The following is a 24018-nucleotide window of genomic DNA, read 5'->3' on the forward strand; positions in this document are numbered from 1 at the left end:
GCTCTGTCTGTCTGTCTGTCTGTCTGTCTGTCTGTCTGTCTGTCTGTCTGTCTGTCTGTCTGTCTGTCTGTCTCTCTTTGTCTGTCTCTCTCTCTGGCTGTCTGTCTGCCTGTCTCTCTCTCGCTTTCTCTCGTTCTCTCTTTTTTGTCCATTTATTGTGCAGAACAGACACATTTAGAGGTGCACGTGTTCAGTAATATACTGAACACGCTGTGCTGGCAGGACTGGACGATAGATTTTGCTTCATTTTAATATCACACAGAGAGTTTCAGGTAGAGAATAGAAAAGGTTTAATGCACGGCTCTCTTTAACTGCCCCCCCGTCCCCTTCTGACTGACTCTGCCTCTCCTCTAATGCCTCCCCTGACGTGCACGCTGCAAGTGAGTGTTTCTGTGATCTGCTAGCAGAACATTAACTTTAAAGCCTTTTCTTTCGTCCCGGGCTATATGCTGTATGTGTGCTGTGCTGTGAGCGCTGGCTCCCATCCAGCGGCCTCCTGCAGCCTCCTGCAGCCAGCCGCTCATAAGCCCTCCTCTATAACTGGCCAAGAATGTGAAAAGCTCCTTCAAAGAGAGAGTGAGAGAGAGAGAGAGAGAGAGAGAGAGAGAGAGAGAGAGAGAGAGAGAGAGAGAGAGAGAGAGAGAGAGAGAGAGAGAGAGAGAGAGAGAGAGAGACCCTCTGCAAGGTGTGGTTACAGCAGGTACTGGAGTCTGCAGGTGGCCATATTAGAGAACAGCTGAAACCCCACACCTGTCTGGGAGACGATCGCAAAGGAGAGAAAAACCAGAGTAGAGAAGATAAAAATGATTAGATTACATCAACATGGTTCCATCATGTAATTCCCTATAAAGAAAACCCAACAAAGGCTATATGCACATCGGGACGTTTCATGGGTGACTAAAAAAAAAAACAACAAAAAAACAACTGACATTCCTGCCCTGCAAATGATACTAAACGTGTGATGAATGGTACAAAATAAGTCTTCAGAGCGGGGGGCGGGGGGTTAAAGGTCAGAGGTGTTGTGGTTTTTACAACGTGGCACTGAGTAAAAAGACAAGCCGATCAAAGACACTGCACAAACAGCAATCTGTTGACTTGATCTGAATGGAAAATAGAAGGAGTGCAGACTTGACAACGCTCCCCCCCCGGGAGCAGAAAGGAGCAGTAGACATGGTGAGAAGAGGAGCAGAAAAGGAGAGTGCAACATGAAAAAGAAGGGACAAAGCGGTGCTTGTCCCAGGCATGTCTGCAGTGGTGGTGGTGGTGGGGTGGGGTGGGGTGAGGGGTGGGGCTGGGGGGGTCAGTGTCAGTCGTTGGAGGGGTCTTCATGATAAATTGCCCACTACTTGACTCTGTCACACAGTCTGACTCTCTGACGATAACTGTGTGAGGGGGGGTCATAGTGGAGTATAAGTGCAGCCGTTGACACCATACCCCCCCCCGACATGGTGAGGGGCCACTTTCCCCCTCGACAGGTCCTTTTATCCCTTATCTGCCGCCTATATCATGACTAGCTCCTCTCCAGGGTGCTCATTAGGCCCGAAAATAAATAGAAACACTGAAATAAAACGCCGGTTAAAACATAAATCACAGGTGTCCTTCCGCGGACTTGTTTTATTTGTGCTCACCGTCGCGCCCTGTGACGTATGACGTGACGTCAGGGCGACACATCCCTGTGCTCCTGTAGGACGGCCAAGCAAGGCACGACACAGATAGACGCGGTCCACGGAGCACCCTACAAACAAGCAAACAAACAAGAAAACATAGGTGTTGTTTGGCTCTCCCTCCACCGGTGGGGCCGATACGTTCTGTGCGTCACACCTGCCGCCATAGTTGGAGTGACACCCCATAACGCACGCACGCACAGGCACGCACGCACGCACGAGCTCGCACGAATGCATGCGAACACGGGCGAGCGCACGCACACACCCATACACAGAGGCGCATGCGCGTGCACACACAAACACACGTGCGCGCGCGCACAGACGCGCGTACGCACACACATACAGACATACACAGACACGCACACATACACACACATACATGCATACACACGCGCGCACACGCGCGCGCGCACACACACACACACACACACACACACACACACACACACACACACACACACACACACACACACACGCTTTCAGAAATGATTTAGAAGTGATTTAAGTTCCCGGCCCCTCATACTTGGAGACCTGCGCTCCCCTTGTCTTAAAATAAGCCGGAGTAGAGAGGGGGTGGGGGAGGCTGTATTCAAAGTGTTCCACCTCCTCCTCCAGTCAACGTGCTCCCAACTTGTGGAGCACACCGCGGAACCTCTCCCAGGGCAGGGGCAGGAGCAGGGGCAGGGGCAGGAGCAGGAGCAGGAGCAGCAGCAGGAGCAGCAACAGGAGTAGGAGCAGGAGCAGCAGGAGCAGGAACAGGCTCCCCTCCGCAGGACAGAGAGGGAAAAAAAGTGTCAAGAGGGAGGAAAGTTAACGGACATCTGAAAAGCAGCCGTAGATATAACCGTCGGAGCATGGCGGAGGGGCGGAACGGTCCTCCTGCCGAGCGGCACATGTGAGCCCAAACAAGCGGCGGTAAGGTAACGCGTTCCGTTAACAGTCGACTGGGAGGGCAGAGGAGGGATAAAGGAGAAGAAGAAGAAGAAGAAGAAGGGGGAAGAGGGGAAGAGGGAAGACAGATAAGTCCATCTGCGGGACAGACCGTCCTCTGGGTTCTCTCCTCGGGACATGATGGTGTGTCCGCCGGGGCTCCGCTGGCTCCTGCTGAGCGCCCTCCTGCACGCCGCGGCGCCCCGGGACCGCCGCGGCGCACCGGGCCGATGCGAGCCGCCCGAGTCGGTGAGTAGTCTCACACACACGGCTGCTGGGGTACGGTACGGTCCGCATCGCGCTGCAAGAGGACGCCCGTTGTACGAACGGGATGTTAAGGTTGCGACGCGACACAGCTCCCTAAAAGCTGCTGGGGTTACCGTCGCTGCATGTGAGGATGATGAAGGGCGATGAAGAAGGAAGGGCCGCCGTGAAATTAAACATGCGGTGAAAACACGACGGGACTCTTTTTTTGTACGTAGATTGGCAAAATATTAAGTCTTGATAACTCTCCTATTATCACTGTTATTTTAAAATGGTAGCTTGATAAATAATAACAGTAATAATAATAGTACTAATAATAATAAAATTAAAATAAAACAACAGTAATAATAATATAATAATATAATAATAGAAATAGTAATAGTAATAATAATATCAATGCAAATAGTAATAGTAATAATAATAATATCAATGCAAATAGTAATAGGAACAACAACAACAACAATAATAATGATGATGATGATAATAATAATAATAATAACAATAGTAGCAATAATAATAATAATGATAATAACAATAATAATAATGATAATAATAATAATAGAAATGATGATGATAATAATAATGATAATAATAATAATGATGATAATAATAATAATAATAGTAATGATGATGATGATAATAGTAATGATGATGATGATGATGATGGTGATGACCCAGTTATACAGCTCCAGTAACGCACTGTGTGCCGTTAAGCCCGGGCCCGGCTCCGGGTAGCGGGGACCGTCTTGACCTCCTGGCATGGGGAGAGGAACACCACGTGAGCGGTGCCGGGAGGAAATCTGGGCCCACATAGGAAACGAAGGCGCGCGCCAAGTCGGACCGGTGCCGCGCGCCAAGCCGCGGGCTGTTTATGTGACAGGAGAGAGCGAGGGGACACCCGCGGGTGACTTGACTTCACACGCGCGTATTTTGGAAAAGTTTCAGTGACCTCTCAGAGGTGACACGCGGCCTATTAAAGCAGTTATCGCGCCGGGGGCACCGCGCGCACGATTTGCGGAACGGCTCGAAATTCGTACTGCGGAGGGAGGAGGAGGGGAGGAGGGCGGAGGCGCGGCACCGCCAGTAGACTTTTAAATATATACGGGGCAAGCAAGTCGTGCTGGAGGTGAATTAATTCGAGTCGTCTCTGTAATGGAAGCCAGGCGCCCCCGTGCATGTCTGTCTGTCTGTCTGTCTGTCTGTCTGTCTGTCTGTCTGTCTGTCTGTCTGTCTGTCTGTCTGTCCGTCCGTCCGTCCGTCCGTCCGTCCGTCCGTCCGTCCGTCCGTCCGTCTGTCCGTCTGTCTGTCCGTCTCCTCAGTGTGAATGTATCATCAGCGGAGGATATGAAGCGAGACACTTAATGAGACAGTGTTGTGCTTACACCGCCCCGAGCTGCCTCCCCGGCACGTTCAAGCCACTCCCCCAGCTCGGACGTGCCGGAAACATCCGAGCGCTCGGCCCGCGCTCTGAGGAGACGAGCGCTGCACTGCACCAGGTGTTTGCCATCATCCATCAGGCACACCTGTGGCAATCAGGCAGCCTTCTACAAGAAGCCTCCCAGAACGTCTCTCAGTGCTTCGACGTACTGAACCCTGCGGTAAAATTCTGACAAGTCCTCCAGGGTTCCTTGCATTCTGTTTATTCCCCAGTGTCTTATCTTCGTGTCTCTGTATCCTCCCAAGACTCTCCCTCCGCGATTTCCACGGCTCCCCGCGTCTCCCTCGTCCCCAGCGACCTTCACGTTTCTCCCCGGACCTCTCCTGCGATCTCCCCCTTTGTCCCTCTATCTGGACCCCTCCTTTCGGACTCGACTTCCCGGATCTCGGACCTGGACTTTCTCGGACAACCCCTCTTGGATCACGGACTGGACTTTCTCGCCAGGTGCACGCACATTTTTTCAACACCTCCTGGTCATTTACATACCGCACCACACATTGGCTAAAAACACTCACACATAGTTATTCACGCAAACCACGGGACACCACACATAGTTTATTCACACATCCCACTAACAGAACGCCTTTTTTCACCATACATTTCCCTCCCACAATAAAACCTCCCTTTGTGGCTTTTGAAGTCATCTCGTGTCTGTCTGTCTTGGGTTTCGCCACACGGGTCTGGTTCTGGTGCGCGGGCACAACAGAACGTCGAAGCCATTATGGACCCAGGCAAACCCAAGGAGCGGACGGTTCCTGTGACGCCCCAGAGCTCCGTCCCCCTAGAGGCAGTAGTAAGAAGTCACAGTTGCCAACTTGCCTCTCTCAGCTCAGAGCTTACTACTGCCTTCACCCGTGTCACCGGAGAGATCAGTGATCTTCAGTCCGGCTCCCAGGCCGCGACGAGCGCGTTAGATGCCCTCACCGCGCAGATCGCTGCACTCTCCACAGCGGTCTCCAGGATGAGCGACCACCCTGCCCTGGCCTCGGTCTCTGCCCCCAGCTCGGCCTCCGGTTTCCCCGTTCCTGGTCCCGACGTTCCCCCTCCGAGTCAACCCCCACTGGACCCCCGGTGCGAGCCTAACCTCCCCTGCTCCAAGGCCTTCGGTGGGGAGTTCGAGCTGTGCAGGGGTTTCCTTGGTCAGTGTGAACTCCTGTTCAAACACCAGCCAGCTAGGTATAGGACAGGAGAGACCAAGGTAGCCCTTGTCATGTCCCTCCTCACCGGCAAAGCCCTCAGCTGGGCCATAGCGGCGGTAGGCCATACCGAGCAGCTCGCCTCGGACTATGGTGCCTTCCGCCGCGAGTTCAATCTGGTGTTCGACCACCCAGCTGACGGGCAGGACGCTGCCGGCCGCCTCCATTCCATCCAACAGGGGGCCAGGTCGGTGGCAGATTATTCCCTGGAGGTAAGGATACTCGCGGCAGACAGTGGGTGGGATGACACTGCGCTCAAGAGCGCGTACAGGAGGAGGCTGAGCGAGCCCATCAAAGATCTTATCGTTCGGGACCGCCCTGCCTCCTTCAACGAGCTCGTCGCCCTCCAGATGGACGAACGGCTGCGGGAGCGGCGCCAGGAACGCGCCCCGCGCGCTGGCCCCTCCCATAGACCAACCCCCGTCCGTCCTACCGGTGCCTTCCCTGGGTCAGCGTCCCGTGGGCTCTCTCCACCCTCACACTCCCCCTCGCAACCCTGGGTGGCTTCTGGATCCAGGCTGGAGGAGGAGCCCATGCAGTTGGGTCGGTCACGGCTCCCGCTGGAAGTTAGGGAGCAGAGAATGCATGGCCACCTCTGCCTCTACTGCGGGAGGTCGGGCCACTATATCAAGGCCTGCCCGACTCGCCCAAAAGACCCGGCTCACTAGTGAGGGGTGTCCTAGTGAGCCTGACGACCCTTCCCCAGCCCAAGAAGGAGCACAACCACCTTTTTCCGGTCACTCTCACCTGGGGTAACCGCTCACTGTCTGTTGGTGCACTCCTGGATTCGGGGGCGGACGAGTGTTTGATGGACACCTCGCTGGCCCGGCAGGCCGGCATTCCACTCGTCCCCCTAGACACAGCCCAAGCCCTAGATGGACGTTCACTTGGTAAAATCACACACAGCACTGCTTCCCTCACTCTTTCGGGTAATCACGTGGAAGCTATCCGTTTCTTGGTTTTGCGCGCCCCTGGTGTTAGGAAGACCGTGGTTGGAACGGCACGATCCCTACATCTCTTGGTCTACTGGGCGGATTTTGGGTTGGAGCGTTGCGTGTCATGCCAACTGCCTTCGCTCCGCCCACTCCCCGTCCAGCGGCCTCAGACCCGTGCCTCCTCCCACGGATCTCACTGGTGTTCCTTCCATTTATCACGATTTAGCCCCTGTATTTAGTAAAGAGAGTGCACTTTCCCTCCCCCCTCACCGTCCCTATGATTGTGCCATAGATCTTTCCCGGGGCCGCCCTTCCCACCGGTCGGTTGTATAACCTCTCCGTCCCAGAGAAGAAGGGCAGCCTGAGGCCTTGCATAGATTATCGAATGTTAAATAATATCACGGTGAAAAATAAATACCCACTCCCCCTTATGAGTTCCACGTTCGAGCCACTCACTCACGCCACGGTGTTCACGAAGCTGGACCTGCGCAGCGCGTACCACCTGGTGCCATTCCGGGAAGGGGATGAATGGAAGACGGCCTTCAACACCCACCTAGGGCATTTCGAGTACCTCGTTATGCCCTTCGGCTTCACCAACGCCCCGGCCGTCTTCCAGGCATTGGTGAACGACGTGCTCCGGGACATGCTGAACACGTTCGCGGTGGTGCACCTGGATGACATACTCGTGTTCTCCAGGACTGAGGAGGAACACCACCAGCATGTCCGCTTGGTCCTCCAACGGCTGCTGGAGAACAGGCTCTTCGTGAAAGCCGAGAAGTGCGTGTTTCACTCCGCCTCCGTGGAGTTCCTTGGCCACATCGTGGAGAAGGGGCTCGTCCGCACTGACCCCAGGAAGACCCGAGCGGTGGAGGAGTGGGCACGGCCCACCAACAGGACGCAACTCCAGCGCTTCCTGGGGTTTGCAAACTTCTACCGGCGCTTCATCAGGGGGTTCAGCCGTGTGGCCGCCCCCCTCACTGCACTCACCTCCAACCTCCGCCCCTTCTCCTGGACCTCGGAGGCGGAAGCCGCCTTCTTGGCCCTGAAGAGGCTGTTCACAACGGCTCCGGTGCTCGCCCACCCGGACCCGTGCAGACAGTTCATCGTGGAGGTGGACGCATCGGACACGGGCATCGGCGCCGTCCTCTCCCAGCGGTCGGAGGAGGACCAGAAGATCCACCCGTGCGCCTTCTCCCGGCGTTTCAGTCCTGCGGAGAAGAATTATGACCTCGGCAACAGGGAGTTGCTGGCCGTCCACGCCGCCCTAGAGGAGTGGAGACACTGGCTGGAGGGAGCAGGGCAGCCGTTCATCGTATGGTCCGATCACAAGAACCTGACCTACGGACGGCTAAGAGGCTCAACCCCAGGCAGGCGCGCTGGGCTCTCTTCTTCAGCCGGTTCGACTTCACCCTCACCTACCGCCCGGGCACCAAGAACGTCAGGGCAGACGCCCTCTCCCGTCTGTTTCCCGAGGGGTCCCCTGACGCCCCAGACACCATCCTTCCCCCGGCCCGGGTGGTGGGTGCCGTCACCTGGGCCATCGAATCAGTGGTGAGAAGGGCCCATCCCGACCCAGGCAATGGACCCCGGAACCGGCTATTTGTGCCTCCCTCTGTCCGGCCCCAGGTGCTGGAGTGGGGCCACTCCAGCCATCTTGCCTGCCACCCCGGTGTCTACCGAACGGCGGCCTTCATCCGCAGGGGTTTCTGGTGGCCCACCATGGAGGCAGACACCAGAGAGTTCGTGGCAGCCTGCACCACCTGCGCCCGCAGCAAGACTCTCGATCGCCCTCCAGCAGGTCTCCTGCGCCCCCTTCCTGTCCCCGGCCGACCTTGGTCCCACATTGCCTTGGACTTCGTAACTGGCCTCCCCGTGTCCCAAGGCAATGACACCATTGTCGACCGGTTTTCCAAGGCCGTCCATTTTTTTGCCCTCACCAAACTCCCCTCTGCAGCCGAGACGGCGGCCCTTCTCGTCTCCCACGTCGTCCGACCTCATGGGATTCCCCTGGACATTGTCTCTGACCGTGGTCCCCAGTTCACTTCGAAGGTATGGCAGGCCTTCTGTAAGGGGATTGGGGCCACGGTCAGCCTCTCCTCCGGGTATCACCCCCAGACCAATGGGCAGGCAGAGCGGGCCAATCAAGCCCTGGAGGCGGCTTTGCGTTGCGTTACCACCAGCAACCCCGCCTCCTGGAGCAAGTACCTGCCCTGGGTGGAGTACTCGCTCAACTCCATGGAGAGTTCGGCTACCGGTTTGTCCCCCTTCGAGTGTTCCCTGGGCTATCAACCCCCTCTGTTCCCCCATCAGGAGTTGGAGGTGGCGGTCCCGTCCACGAGGGCCCATCTCCGCCGATGTCGGCGCGTTTGGAAGACCGCCCGGGCCGCTATGTTGCGAGCTACAGAGCGGGCCCGGCGCAGCGCCAACCGGCGGAGAGTGCCGGCCCCAGCTTATCGACCTGGCCAGAGGGTATGGCTCCTGGCCCGGGACCTGCCCCTCCCTACCCTCAACCGGAAGCTGGCTCCCCGCTACGTCGGTCCCTACACCATCGACCGCATCGTCAACCCTTCGGCGGTGCGTCTCCATCTCCCTACCTCACTCAAGATCCATCCCGTCTTCCATGTCTCGCGCCTCAAACCGGTAGCCACCAGCCCCCTGTCTCCCCCTGTCCAAGCTCCTCCACCCCCCAGGGTCCTCGACGGTGGTGACATGGTCTGGGATGTCGACCAGCTGCTCGCCGTACGCCGCCGGGGGCGTGGGTACCAATACCTGGTGGCCTGGGTTGGCTATGGGCCCGAGGACCGCAGCTGGGTTCCCCGGTCCTATCTGGCCGACCCTGCACTCCTGGAGGAGTTCTATCGGGCCCACCCCAACGCCATCGGACGGTCGCCCGGTGTCTCCCGTAGGAGGGGGGGTCCTGTTGTGCTTACACCGCCCCGAGCTGCCTCCCCGGCACGTTCAAGCCACTCCCCCAGCTCGGACGTGCCGGAAACATCCGAGCGCTCGGCTCGCGCTCTGAGGAGACGAGCGCTGCACTGCACCAGGTGTTTGCCATCATCCATCAGGCACACCTGTGGCAATCGGGCAGCCTTCTACAAAAAGCCTCCCAGAACGTCTCTCAGTGCTTCGACGTACTGAACCCTGCGGTAAAGTTCTGACAAGCCCTCCAGCGTTCCTTGCTTTCTGTTTATTCCCCAGTGTCTTATCTTCGTGTCTCTGTATCCTCCCAAGACTCTCCCTCCGCGATTTCCACGGCTCCCCGCGTCTCCCTCGTCCCCAGCGACCTTCACGTTTCTCCCCGGACCTCTCCTGCGATCTCCCCCCCTTGTCCCTCTATCTGGACCCCTCCTTTCGGACTCGACTTCCCGGATCTCGGACCTGGACTTTCTCGGACAACCCCTCTTGGATCACGGACTGGACTTTCTCGCCAGGTGCACGCACATTTTTTCAACACCTCCTGGTCATTTACATACCGCACCACACATTGGCTAAAAACACTCACACATAGTTATTCACGCAAACCACGGGACACCACACATAGTTTATTCACACATCCCACTAACAGAACGCCTTTTTTCACCATACATTTCCCTCCCACAATAAAACCTCCCTTTGTGGCTTTTGAAGTCATCTCGTGTCTGTCTGTCTTGGGTTTCGCCACACGGGTCTGGTTCTGGTGCGCGGGCACAACACACAGAGCTGAGGGACACACTGCTCCACACGCAGCCCGGTCTCACAACAACCGAGAGAGCGAGGAAGGGAGAGAGAGACACAGAGAGAGAGCGAGAGAGATAGAGAACGAGAGAGTGAGAGAGAGACAGAGAGAGATAGACACACAGATAGCGAGAGAGAGGCACACACAGAGAGGGAGACAGACAGAGAGACATAAAGAGAGAGAGGGGGGGGAGACAGAGAGACATAAAGAGAGAGAGAGAGACATAAAGAGAGAGAGAGAGAGAGGGAGAGATGCCTTGACCTTAGGAACGGACGAATGATTCTAAAAAAAGCACAAAAAAAACCAGGATTGACTAGAAAGGAGACGTGGCCGACGGTGCGGAGAGACGCATGTGTTATAGAGATATGGACGGTGGTCATTAGGGAGGCATTAAAGATCATAGGCTTTTGTTTCATGACTACCTCCGCGGATAATGGAAGTGTTGTCAGAGATCAGTTGAGGGCTTCGTCCTCCCTCTCCATGTGATTTGTAATACGTCAGTACACTGCTCTCTGTTTTGTGTTAAAAGTAATTACCCCCATAAAATGGAGCCTTTTCCCGTCTAGAGCATGTGTACCAGAGGAGTGGTGGTGATGGTGGTGGTGGTGGGGGGGTCTCGCCTCTCCTCTGGACGTTGAGCGTTTGTCAGACCCAGATTAGACCACACTTTCCATATTCTGTCAATGTCGAAGTGTGCGAACATTGCCTTGTTAAAGACTGACAAAATGCTGTCTGTGCAGAAATGTTTCATGTTAGCCCCCCCCCCCAAAAAGATGTGTAACGCGATCCAAACCCTCTGCCCTATTACAGTTGGCTGAGTCCCGAAAATGTGAAAATTGCATTAGAAACGTAAACAAAGTGTGTTTGAGCATTTCATTATTTGCGTGGGCAGAGCGGTGTCCTGGTATGAAAATAGGGCCTCCTCTTCTTCATTTGGCCAAGGAAAAGACTGTGTCACAAATGATGCTGTGCGTAATGCAGTTAATTATGACATTAACGGAGCTCCCAGCAAGACGTTTTGGCAGTTCTCTGGAAAGTTTTATATTACATATTCAGCATTGGCAGCATGCAATTTAATTGCATACATATGTACAAACTCCTGATTAAATTTTAAAAAGTAAACATTTACTAAGAATAACTTTATTTTACAGCAAAAGGTTTCATCCTCAGCATGCCCGAATGCCTTATGTCCATGTTGTTCATAAAAGCCTTTTCTTTTTGATAACAACTGAATAACGCAAAAACAAGTTGGTTCACGTCTATCAGAGTTTACACTGAACAGGAAGTATACTTGAAATGAAATGCAGCATTATAATAGCTCGTTTGCCATGAAAGTGATCGGCCATATTTGTTCATTTTTTTTGGTGACATTTTGCTTTTGTATGGACATAACCACAATAGGAAAAAACACTCCCTGTAACCTTAGCCATAAAACATGAAAAAGCATATAACAGCATATAACAGTATGAAACAGCATGTAACAGTATGTAACAGTAACAGTAACAGCACGTAACAGCTTGTAACAGTATGTAACAGTAACAGCACGTAACAGCTTGTAACAGTATGTAACAGTAACAGCATGTAACAGTATGTAACAGTAACAGCACGTAACAGCATGTAACAGTATGTAACAGTAACAGCATGTAACAGTATGTAACAGTAACAGCATGTAACAGTATGTAACAGTAACAGCACGTAACAGCTTGTAACAGTATGTAACAGTAACAGCATGTAACAGTATGTAACAGTAACAGCATGTAACAGTATGTAACAGTAACAGCATGTAACAGCATGTAACAGCATGTAACAGTATGTAACAGTAACATCACGTAACAGCTTGTAACAGTGTGTAACGGTAACAGCATGTAACAGTATGTAACAGTAACATTATGTAACAGCATGTAACAGCATGTAACAGTATATAACAGCATCTAACAGTAACAGCATGTAACAGCATGTAACAGTACGGGTACACGGGCCTGTCAGTGCTAGCACTCCCTGCCTGGTTCTGTAAAAATCAATTTCACAAACAAAAGTATCAGAGTGAGGTCAGCATGAGGCCCAGCTTTCTTTCAGCGTCTGACTTTTATGAACTTCAGTACAGTATATTTGCTCTGCAGCAGCAACCTTTCAAAATGCTTCCCAGCCCAGGAAGGGGCTTTTTGGCAACCGAGGTATGCACCTCAACAATACACGGGGGTCTGTTTACACTCCACAAGGCCTCTCTATAAACGCTGTGCCTGCACCGCAGCACAGCACAGCGCACTCACCGCACCGCGCCTCCCGCCATCGACTGGGTCTCAAACGTCTTCATCCCAGTCTGGTTTGCAAAAAAAAACCCTACTTGTTGACCTGAGTTTTGAGTCAATAAACCACAACAGAGGAAATATCTGTCAAAGCATGTGTTTTTCAGTGTGTTGGCAAGTTGAAATGATCTTTGTTGTATTTCTCTTTCTCCTCCCTTTACCGATCTACCCCTTCATCATCCTCTATCCCCTTGCCTTCCTTTTCCTTCCTCCTCTTCTTTCTCCTCACAGCAAAGCGATATGAACTCCTTCCTTTGGATGGTGAAGCGCCGGCCACCCCTCCCTCCGTCCTACCTCTTTGGTACCATCCACGTGCCCTACACCCGCGTCTGGGACTTCATTCCCCAGAGTTCCAAGCAAGCTTTCCACAGCAGCCCCAATGTCTACTTTGAGCTGGACCTGACTGACCCTCTGACCATCTCCAAGCTGACCAGCTGCCAGCTGCTTCCCCACGGGGAGAACCTGCAGACCCTGCTGCCAAGAGACCTGTACCGCCGCCTCAAACGCCACCTGGACTACGTCAAACACATGATGCCCTACTGGATGACGGCCGACCAGCGAGGCCGCGGCCTGTACGCCGACTACCTGTTTAATGCTATAGCTGGGAACTGGGAGCGGAAGAGGCCAGTGTGGGTGATGCTGATGGTCAACTCCCTGACGGAGTGGGACGTCAGGTCGCGGGGAACGCCAGTGCTGGATCTGTTCTTGGCGCAGGAGGCTGAGAGGATGGGGAAGAGGACGGGGGCAGTGGAGAGGGTGGAGGAGCAGTGCCACCCCCTCAATGGGCTCAACTTCTCACAGGTAAGAGGACAGAATGCGGTGCGAGCATCCTTTTATGAGAAAATAACATGAGGAAAATTGTGTAACAATCCGGGAGCAATGATAAGGCTGACCCAGGCCTTAAATTGGGATTTGCTGGTCTGAAGGTTTAGTGCCGGTCGAAATTCCTCCTCAGCGTGAAAGTTGTTGTGCTCACGGATAAGTCCAAAGACTCACCCTTGCCGAGGCCTTGGAGTTAAACTCGAACTGGAAAAATTGCCCAGGGTGCGTCTTTGTGCATGCTCAGTAATCCAGGTAAGGAAATCAAAGAAAGAAAGTTGAATCGGTTCATCTGGACACAGCATTTATAGAGAGAAACGTTCCACCACTCATCTAAGTGACCTCTCCAGTCTCAACTGACTGCAGGTATCCCACCGTTATAAACAGTACAGTGACTCAACGACTGAAACCAACAATCGGTGTCATATGCAAATTACTGTGACCATTAACGAGAGTTACAATGCCCATGTGTACTATTCACAGAGGATTGGGGAATGTTTGCAATCACAGCATTGTAAAATGGTGACAGATGTAATCTTAACCGCCCCCCCCCCTCAGTTCAGGGATGGTCATTCCCTCCTTTGACTCCCTGTTCAAACCAGCGTTCCTCCCTATCAAGGATGTGCACATCCCCGTCCCTGAAAGAGTGGCCACTGGCCTGTAGATGGTGTAGACCGTGGAGTCCTGGCCTGTAGATGGTGTAGACTGTGGAGTCCTGGCCTGTAGATGGTGTAGACAGTGGAGTCCTGGTCTGTAGATGGTGTAGACTGTGGAGTCCTGGTCGGACGTGTTAGCTCTCCTATGTTGTGCCATCCTCTTGGCCAGCGTCTGTTTGGTTTCCCCAATGTACAAGTCACAAGTGTCGGGTCCTCCGGCACAGAGTAATACAGTGTACGCTGTTCAATGCCGACAGGATTGCCGTGATATGATATGTAGGAACACTGGTTTGAACGGGGAGTCAAGAGGGAACGACCATCCCTGAACCGGGGGGGGGGGGGGATAAGAGCACATCTGTCACCATCTTACAACGCTGTGATTGCAACTATTCCCCAATCCTCTGTGAATAGTACACATGGCCATTGTAACTTAAGTTAATGGTCACACCCTTATTTGCATATGGAACTGGTCGTTGGTTTCAGTCGTTATGCCACTGTATTGTTTATGGGGGGGTACCTGCAGTCACTGTATTGTTTATAAGGGGGGTACCTGCAGTCACTGTATTGTTTATAAGGGGGGGCACCTGCAGTCACTGTATTGTTTATGGGGGGGCACCTGCAGTCACTGTATTGTTTATAAGGGGGGTACCTGCAGTTACTGTATTGTTTATAAGGGGGGGCACCTGCAGTCACTGTATTGTTTATGGGGGGGTACCTGCAGTCACTCTATTGTTTATGGGGGGGGGACACCTGCAGTCGGTTGAGACTGAAGAGGTCACTCAGATGAGCGGTGGAACATTTCTCTCTATAAACGTTGTGTCCAGATGAACTGATCCAACCTTCTTTCTTTGCTCAGGGTGTGTTTAGACAGATGAAGGGAGTTGCATCCTTCGAGGGAATTGGCAGGGGAATACAGCGGAGAGACAACGGAAAGTAGAAACAGAGAGCGAGAGAGAGGGAGAGAGAGAGTGCACGCAAAACAACAAAGCTGATTAAAAGCTGTCCGCCGCGGACAGCTTTACGGTTATGGATGTTCCTCTGCCCCGCTAAACAAACACGCCCAACAGCTGAATGTGCGGAGAGGCCGTCGGACTGAGCGCTGCGCAAGCCGGGATGGATGGGAGGAGGTGAGAAGTGTCGAGCTCTCGCTTTCATTAAAGCAGACCGCCTGTCTGGCTCCCTGCGCCATTGCCGGGGCTCGCGCTCCGAAACCGGAGCGTGAAAGATGAACGAAATGGCCTAATTACCTGACGAGAGAAACATGAGGAATATGTACGTCTTTCATTTCTGCTGGAATGATAAGTAGATGGGGTGGTGGGGGGGGGGCGAGTCTATTTTAAGAAATGGGCCCCGTAGCCCCTAAATTGGAGGTCGTCTTTGAGTTTTGAGTCTGTTTTTCCAAACTCTGGGAGGTCCCGGAGATGTTCGTGATGAGCCTCGATCGGACAGGCAGGATGTTCCCCTCTAATTTATGCCCTAATGCGCTTTCTGCCCCGCGCGGAGGAGGCACTCGGGCCCCCGACACATGCTCTGCACGCATGCCACACATGACGAGCAACATGCAACGCACGCAAGGCCCTGTACATGCCCCGTTAGCGGTATGGCGCAACACAATCCTGCGAGGGGCTGTAGCCCCCCATGTGACAGGCCCGGGGGGCTCCGAGGCTAATTTGAGAGGCATTGAGGGCCCACGCGGCCTCTCGGCTTTCATCAGCACCTCCTAACTACGCTGTCAAAAGCTCGCATATGCCTCGGAGCCGCGCCGCGCCTAGAAATAAGCCCCGCGGAGGCACTCTCTGCCCCTCAGCAGTGGATCCAGCGGGGGCTTGATACCACTGGGGGGGGGGGGGCTTTTACAAATTGTGGAGTCTGTTGTGCATGCTAGATGCTTCTCCTAAATGACTGCCCTGTGTCTTCTTGGTCTTTAAAAATCTGAAGCAGTTGTGAGAACTCAGTCGAGCAGCAGAACCCTTCATAGCAACACCGGAACCTGGTTTAGTTTGTGTTGCGTGTCCAGCGGGTTTTAAAACGGCGTTGTTGCTCCACGATCACGCCCATCCGGCTCCAGCGCACATTGAGGGACTGTCTTCTATCCCTTCTAGAAAGGCTAGAGGGGAAAAAAGGCAATGAATTGACAAAGGATGACCAAGTCCAAGTCATGTTTTACGAGACAGGTGTACATTAAACTGCCATGCTGGGTTTTATTTTACCATGGACATTCATTACATCGGATGAGAAATGATTTCAATTCCGCCTCTGCAGAGGACAATAAATGTGCTGTTGGACTTCTCGGAGCACAAACTTCCACCTCATCCCCGGATACTATGTATGAGAGCCATTCAGCGCTGAAATGAAACTGACATGGAAGCCATTATTCTCAATTATCATAATTTGCGATATAATCTGAACACTATGGTTGATTGGATCCCTGTATGGCTGATTGAAGCGGCGATGAGTTCAGAAAGTCGGACAGATGAGAGGTCACACAGAAAGAGAGAGAGAGAGGAGAGAGAGAGAGATCGAGTGTGTGTGTGTGTGTGTGTGTGTGTGTGTGTGTGTGTGTGTGTGTGTGTGTGTGTGTGTGTGTGTGTGTGTGTGGTGGGGCAAGAGAAAGAGAAGTAAGATGTAAAATAGAGAAGAAAAAGCAGAGAAAGGGTGGAGGTAAAGACCAGAGAGGGAATAAAAAAAGTGGACGGGGTGGTGGGGAGCCGGCGGGAGGGACGGGGACTGATGTTCGCCGTGTCAATGCTAACTCTAATCGGAAACATGAGCACCACTTACAGGGAGATGTGAGCCGGGCCGGGCTCCAGGCCCGGCCAGCCGGCGGGCCCAGGCACATTATTTGTCCCCAATAAAAGTAGCTGCTTACAATATCCTGTCACGGTGTCACCCGGTCCTCGCCGAGGGGCTCTCACAAACCTAAACTCCGCTGATTCATCATCGGCCCACGGGCTCTTTTTTTTGGTTGTTTTTTTGAAGGCACCTGGTCCCATTGGTGCCAGCGGTGCAGTTCTGCGGAGGCGGTCCTCTGGCGTGGACGAGTGCAGCTGCACCTTGGCTCACCTCGGCGGATCAGGGCCGCCAGGGCTTCCGTGGGTTGGCTGTCACCAGAGTGACCACGTCTTTATAGACCAGTAGAAGTGCGGCAGTCAGGGCTGGTTTATCGCCTGTGTGCTCAGATGATCGTGTGTGTGCGATATGGTCACACATGGTTGCATACTTTAGTGTACACTGCGTATAGAGAGGGTTCAAGTCCACGTGTAGCAGGACGGTGTTATAAAGTGTGGTCTCCATGTGCAGCAGTAAAGGCCTGTTGTTAACTGTTGGCTGATAGCACTCGACTTTATGAGAAACTCGCTGAATGTAGCAATGTTTGCACACAGTAACTGGAGAAGCGGCCTTCATGGGACATGAGTTGAATGCCACGAGATAAGGAGGAGAGGAACAAACAACTGTCCTATCAGGACTCAGGGATCAGGAAGGCTTTAGTTGTCGTTTCAATTCATCTACTTCGGAAATGAAATGACATATCGTTTCCCCGACCCCAAGGCAGTGCAACAGAAGGACAAAAACACATCCAAACTACAAGAACTACAAGAACACATCCAAGCTAACACATATATCCAAACTAACACATATATCCAAACTAACACATATATCCAAGCTAACGCATATATCCAAACTAACATATATCCAAGCTGACACATATATCCAAGCTAACACATATATCCAAGCTAACACATATATACCAACTAACACATATATACCAACTAACACATATATACCAACTAACACATATATACCAACTAACACATATATACCACCTAACAAATATATCCAAACTAACACATATATACCAACTAACGCATATATCCAAACTAACACATATATACCACCTAACACATATATCCAAACTAACACATATATACCAACTAACGCATATATCCAAACTAACACATATATCCCCAAAAAAAACCCCCCAAAAAAAAAACTCTGTCCAAGGGAACAAACACCAGCCAGGATCACTGTTAGAACTGCCGGTCTGCATGGGCTAGCAGTTAGCTTAGCCTGCCCCGCTTCCGCGTCCTGTCAGACCACCCTCGGTGTTTCCTCCTTGGGTGCAGCTCCAGGCAGGGCTGTGGTCTCCGGGCCTACCGGACACAGCAGACCAGGCTCCCCCAGCCGATCCAACGCCATCTCTCCCAGCCAGACACCCTCAACACACCTCCCCGCACTCCACACGACGACACTAAAAACACAGTCAAGGCGAGGCGAGGCCGCCACCAGACCCCCTTCGGTGTTATCGGAATGCTGGTCTGCATGGGCTAGTAGTTAGCTTAGCCTGCCCCGCTTCTGCATCCTGCCAGACCGCCCTCGGTGTTTCCAAGATGTTTACAGTTGATGTGTAACAGAACAAAGGTGGTCTTATAAAGTGTCTTCTCCATGTGAACAAATAAAGGCCTGTTGTTAACTGCTGGCCGATAGCCGACGAATGTGTGAGAAACCTGCTGAGCGTGGCAGGTCTGCACACAGTATCTGGAGAAACGGCCTCATGGGATGTGAGCTGGAAGACGAGATAAGGAGGAGAGGAACAAACAACTGTCCTATAACAGAGACTGTGAGACTGACACACTAAGGTTGACCTTGGGTGTGCCGCGCTTAAAGCACTATTAAAGTGTGACAACACCAGTGGCGGATGGTGCTAAACATTTTCTTTTTGGGGGGGGGCAGTTTACCTCGGCGCAGCCCACCTGACAGCTGCTTTAATGTCCACACAGTCACGGATTTATTAAGAAGGACAATGTAGCCTATAGAGTTTGTCAGGGTTGGTAGATGGCGGATGATTGACAGCCGAGACGAGGCGTGGTGGTGGGTGGGAACATGATTGACAGCCACGAGAATAGTCCAATCACATTAGATCAAAAAACATTAAAACAATACCGGTTCGCTGCCAATAAAAGTGGGCGTGTCTGGGGCAGCACAGAACTGCGCCCCCTGGAAAATCTGAAGAAACCAATCAGACAGCAGCCTCAGGTCACCTGCTCGCCACAGGTTTGAGGGCTTACATAAGGTGTCGTTTGGCCGGCGCCCCTCATCCAGGAAGTATATGTATTCAGACAGGAAGTGTATGTATTCAGACAGGAAATATATGTATTCAGACAGGAAGTATGTGTATTCAGACAGGGAGTATATGTATTCAGACAGGAAATAAATGTATTCAGACAGGACGTATATGTATTCAGACAGAAATCAACCAAACACCATTTGAGCCAATATTTAGTGCTGCTGACAGGCGCTCACAGACTGACAACACTTTTATTTCATCATTATTTGCATCATACAACTAAATTATATTTAACATGTTGAAGTAGATTTTCATCTCTTGATATCTAAAGGGGGCGGTGTCCCATGGCCCTGTACTGGCCAGCCACCACCGGACAACACTGTCAGAGATTTTTGTCTCACTCCTCATTTATTGTCATGGGTATAATTTACATGATTGCCACGACAACAGCCAAATGGCTCTGCGTGTGCATCACATGGGCAGATATGTGAAAACACGTGCAATTACTGTCAGTACAGCATGTGGGAGTCGGCCGTTACAGGGCTCCCCTTCCAGATCAGTTCCCCTCCGAGCGAAGAGGACACAGAGTGTGTGTGCTGTGCTGGGGCTGTGATCTGCTGTCTGTTGTTGTGAGGAAAGTTGTTGTGTGTGTATGTGTGTATTTGTAGCTGAGACAGTGAAAGAGCGACAGACAGAAATCGCTGCAGACCGATAGGAGGGAAACTGTCAGTGAGCAGGGGGGGAGAGAGAGGGGGGGAGAGAGCAACAGAGAGAGAGAGGGAAGGAGGGGGGAGAGAGAGGGAGAGAGAGCGAGAGAGAGAGAACTTTAGGACCGTGGAAGGAAGAAAGGCCAGACGAGAAGCATGGTTCTTCTCCGGCTTCATGTGGGTCAATGCAGATTGACAGCTGGGGGGGGTGGAGGTGGGGGTCAGATAGTACCAAACACTCTCCAAAAGCACGCTATGAATGCCGAGGGGTGACGGCCGGAGGTAGCTGGGCCTGGCTAAAAGGGTGCAAGCACCACCGCCAGTTCTCCAGGAGTCACTAACACTTACCACACTTCCCTTAAGGCTCAGGACTGGTTCTCATTCATTCCTAGAATAGGTCTTCTCCTGTTTAACCTGCACCAGTTCATCGCCGCAGTCATGACTGCACACACACACACACACACACACACACACACACACACACACACACACCGACATAATGGAAAAAGAAGCGGTGGAGAAGGAGGAGAAGAAAGGGAAGGAGGGGGGTTTATTTTCATAAGATGCATGTAAGATTCAGCGCTGAGGTGCTCTCTGCTCTTCGTCTCATCTTATTTAAGCGAAGAAAGTGGAGCAAAGGTTGTTCGCAGTGCAGTCCTGCTCTTTAAGGGGAACTTTAAGCAAAGGCCCAGCCCATGGGCCTCACTTTGTCCCCGCATATAAACACCCGTATTTATTTTCCCTGGGTCACATTGCAGTCCGGGGCCGCCGGCTCATGTTGGACAGAGATGACATCATATCGGTGGCGCCTGTCTCCTAGGCAGGGGGTCAAGGGTTGTGCTGGGAGGTGGGAGGTGGCGGAGCGGTGAGGAGACTTCGGTGGTCTGCTGGGGTCAGACTGGGCACCGCTAGGCAAGCAGGCAGCGGCCAATGAGGAAGCAGCTTTTACCCAACCTTGGGCCAGGCTGTGTTTGTAGCGGCCAGAGCTATTTTCATTTACTTACATAGGCTTTGGAGAGAGAGAGAGAGAGGGAGGGAGAAAGCGAGAGAGAGGATGATGTTTTTCTTCCCTTGCTCCTGGTATTGTCACCTGAGGGCCGGGTAGGGGACAGGGGAGGGGGACATGGTGACGGCGGATCTGGTTTCCCCTCAGTGGGGGCGGCTACATGCCCTCTCCTGGATGGGGACGTGCATGATGCAGGGTTCTTGCACGGGGGGCTCGGTGGCAGTTGGGACGTGTCTATTTCAGTCGGGCCAGCTCCTGTCATGGCCCTCTGCTAGTGAAGATGTTAGGCCGAGATTTTTCTGGTATGCTGACACAGCATACAAGACCCCTACATGCTGTGGTCCGACTCTGGCACTTACACTGCTTGGATGGGTGGCAAATGCAGCTAACATATCATATCATGGTATCTATCTATCTATCTGTCTGTCTGTCTGTCTGTCTGTGTGACTGTCTGTCTGTGCTATCTAGCTAGCTAGCTAGCTAGCTTGCTACCTTATTTTGATGTTGTCACAATATGCTGAATGATGGCATTTAGAGTGTTTTTTCCTGACATAATCAAATATGATTGTCATATAAATATAACAACATGAAACACCATGAGAGCGTTACTGAGCCTGACCCGTGTGACAGATTTATGAACTGGAATCCCCTGGTCAGTACTCGAAGACACCGTCCGCTGATGTCACAAAGATGTCTCCGCTGTCTTTGTGCCATTCTTCAAATTGAATTAAAATTACATAAATACATATTTAAAAAAAAGATACGACAACAGTTAACCAGTGTTAACCTGTACCGCAAAACATTTGTAAATAAACACCTGCACGTGTGTGGCTGTGTGAGGTGAAAAAACTAGCTCACCATCAAGGCCAAGCCAGACGCATCGCCTGTCTCTGTCCACATACACAGTTTTACTTCTCTGTCCGAGTGTCGCTTGTTTGAGAATCTTAGCTATGCAGCGAATATACCATATTGGCAGAGAGAGAGAGAGAGAGAGAGAGAGAGAGAGAGAGAGAGAGAGAGAGAGAGAGAGAGAGAGAGAGAGAGAGAGAGAGAGAGAGAGAGAGAAAACGAACCTTCCATTTTACATTTGTTTTATTTATTTATTTATTTAGTTTAATACTCTGTTGACCTGTTTTGCTGCCACCTGCTTTGGCAACATTGTAACAATGCAGCCATGCCAATAAAGCAACAATGAATTGAATTGAATTGAACTGACATAGAGATTGACAGAGAGAGAGAGAGAGAGAGAGAGAGAGAGAGAGAGAGAGAGAGAGAGAGAGAGAGAGAGAGAGAGAGAGAGAGAGAGAGAGAGAGAGAGAGAGAGAGAGAGAGCAGGAAAGTGAAGAGCTGACCGCGGTGCCGCAAGACACGGATGGATCCGAAACACGCCTGGCTCACGCGTCCTGTGGAGTCCTGACAGACCTCCGCAGCCCTGGGTCGCGCTGGTCTAAACAACGCACGCTTAAAGAGAGGCATTAAGTCACACGTGACTGCAGCCATAGTAAAATATTTACATTCCTCGGTGGACATGGGCCTTCGGACAGGGCGACTGAGTGACGGGAAAAGCAGTTGTGCTCCTCCATCCATTCCCTGCCTCACCCCTCCTACCCCACCAGCTAGCTTCTTTTTTCTTTCTCTCCTTGACATGTCCTGAGGGTCTGCTTGTCCCATCGCTAACCCATTGCTCATCTGTGCATGTCTGCACGCACACACACACACACACACACACACACACACACACACACACACACACACACACACACACACACACACACACACACACAGGGTGGAAAGAGAGGTGGAGAAGGAGGTTTGGTGTGTGTGTGGGGGGGGTGAGGACATTACCTTTAAAGTGTGCCGGTGATGTATGTCCTGTCTCTAGGCGTGACATCAGAGGGCGTCTCTCACATCCAGCCTATAATTACCTGCGCAAATATGTGGAAAAGTGCGAGGCAACGCGTATCGGGGGCCCGATCTCCCCGGCCCTCGGCCCTGTCGGCAGGCAGACGGCAGTCCCACTGCTGCGCTAATGACTTAATAGGCCCCCTTAATGACCAAATAGCCCACTGCCATCCAGAAGCACTTAGGCAATTACACACTGGCCAGATCACTGCAGGCTAACATTGGTGGAAGGGGGGAGGTGTTGGGGGGGTGGGGGGTTCAGGGAGGCGGGGACCCCTGAGAGAGGTTTGTGCTGCAGTCGGATTAAGCACAAGTTTTTGTGCTCTATTTTCTTTTATTTAAATTTTTATATCTTCCCCGGTTCCGAGCAATCCAGTCTAATCTCTACCTGCCCCCCTCCCTCCCCCCTTCATAAATATCCCATTTCCCGGCAATGAACTCAGGCCAGACAATCTATGACTGTACACCCTTCAGAGCTGCCGTGTGATCTCAGCAGCTTCTCAAAGGGCCTGAGGTTTCGCCTCCTCTGTGGCGCGGCGGACTTCTGTGGAGAAGGTCACGGCCCACTTCTCCCCTCTCTCAGCACCTGCGGGACGACGTGTCGGGTAATGACTCCACCGTATTGTCACAGGCTTACAGCGAGGCTGAAGTGTTCTGCCATACCACGGCGATTCCCCTGCCAAAGCCATCCCTCTCTCTGTCTCTCTCGCTCTCTCTCTCTCGCTCGCACTCTCTCGCTCGCGCTCTCTCTCGCTTTCTCGCTCTCTCTCTCTCTCTCTGTCTCTCTCTCGCTCTCTCTCTCACCCACTTAATCCCTTCTTGGCAGATGGAGTCTTATTCTACTGTACATTAAGTGTAATGGCCTTGTCTTTCCCTGCCCGGCTATTCACAAATAAAGACCAGCTATGCTTGAGTACACACACACACATACACACACACACACACACACACACACACACACACACACACACACACACACACACACACACACACACACCCAGCTTACTTAATTCATTTTAAGAACCTTTGGTAACAGCCAGGACAGTGCGGGCTGAAGTTAAGAGGTAATCATTGGAAACGTGGTGTAAAGGGGACATATACAATAAAATCACACACACACACACACACACACACACACACACACACACACACACACACACACACACACACACACACACAACCATTCTGAATCTCTAGTCGTATATTCTTGTTAGTGTTCACAGTAAAGAAGCAGGTAGTGTAGCAGCAGTGAGGGTAACCTCAAATTTGCAGGTAGTGTCTAGCAGCAGTGAGGGTAACCTCAGGTTTGGTGTCTCTCAGCAGTGAGGGTAACCTCAGGTTTGGTGTTTCGCAGCAGTGAGGGTAACCTCAGGTTTGGTGTCTCTCAGCAGTGAGGGTAACCTCAGATTTGGTGT

The 24018-nt window shown here is 52.2% G+C and overlaps 1 protein-coding gene across 1 annotated transcript; it reads left to right on the forward strand.

Annotated features, from left to right (window-relative positions):
- Positions 1 to 2652: 2652 nt before the first annotated feature.
- Positions 2653 to 17061, forward strand: LOC130109777 (metalloprotease TIKI2-like). The gene is made up of 3 exons (XM_056276758.1): positions 2653 to 2843; positions 12680 to 13249; positions 16903 to 17061. The coding sequence occupies exons 1-3, from the start codon at positions 2733 to 2735 to the stop codon at positions 17059 to 17061; spliced, it is 840 nt and encodes a 279-aa protein (XP_056132733.1). The 5' UTR covers positions 2653 to 2732.
- Positions 17062 to 24018: the final 6957 nt, after the last annotated feature.

This window comes from Lampris incognitus, chromosome 3, assembly GCF_029633865.1.
Source record: "Lampris incognitus isolate fLamInc1 chromosome 3, fLamInc1.hap2, whole genome shotgun sequence".
In the NCBI taxonomy this organism is placed as follows: Eukaryota; Metazoa; Chordata; class Actinopteri; order Lampriformes; family Lampridae; genus Lampris; species Lampris incognitus.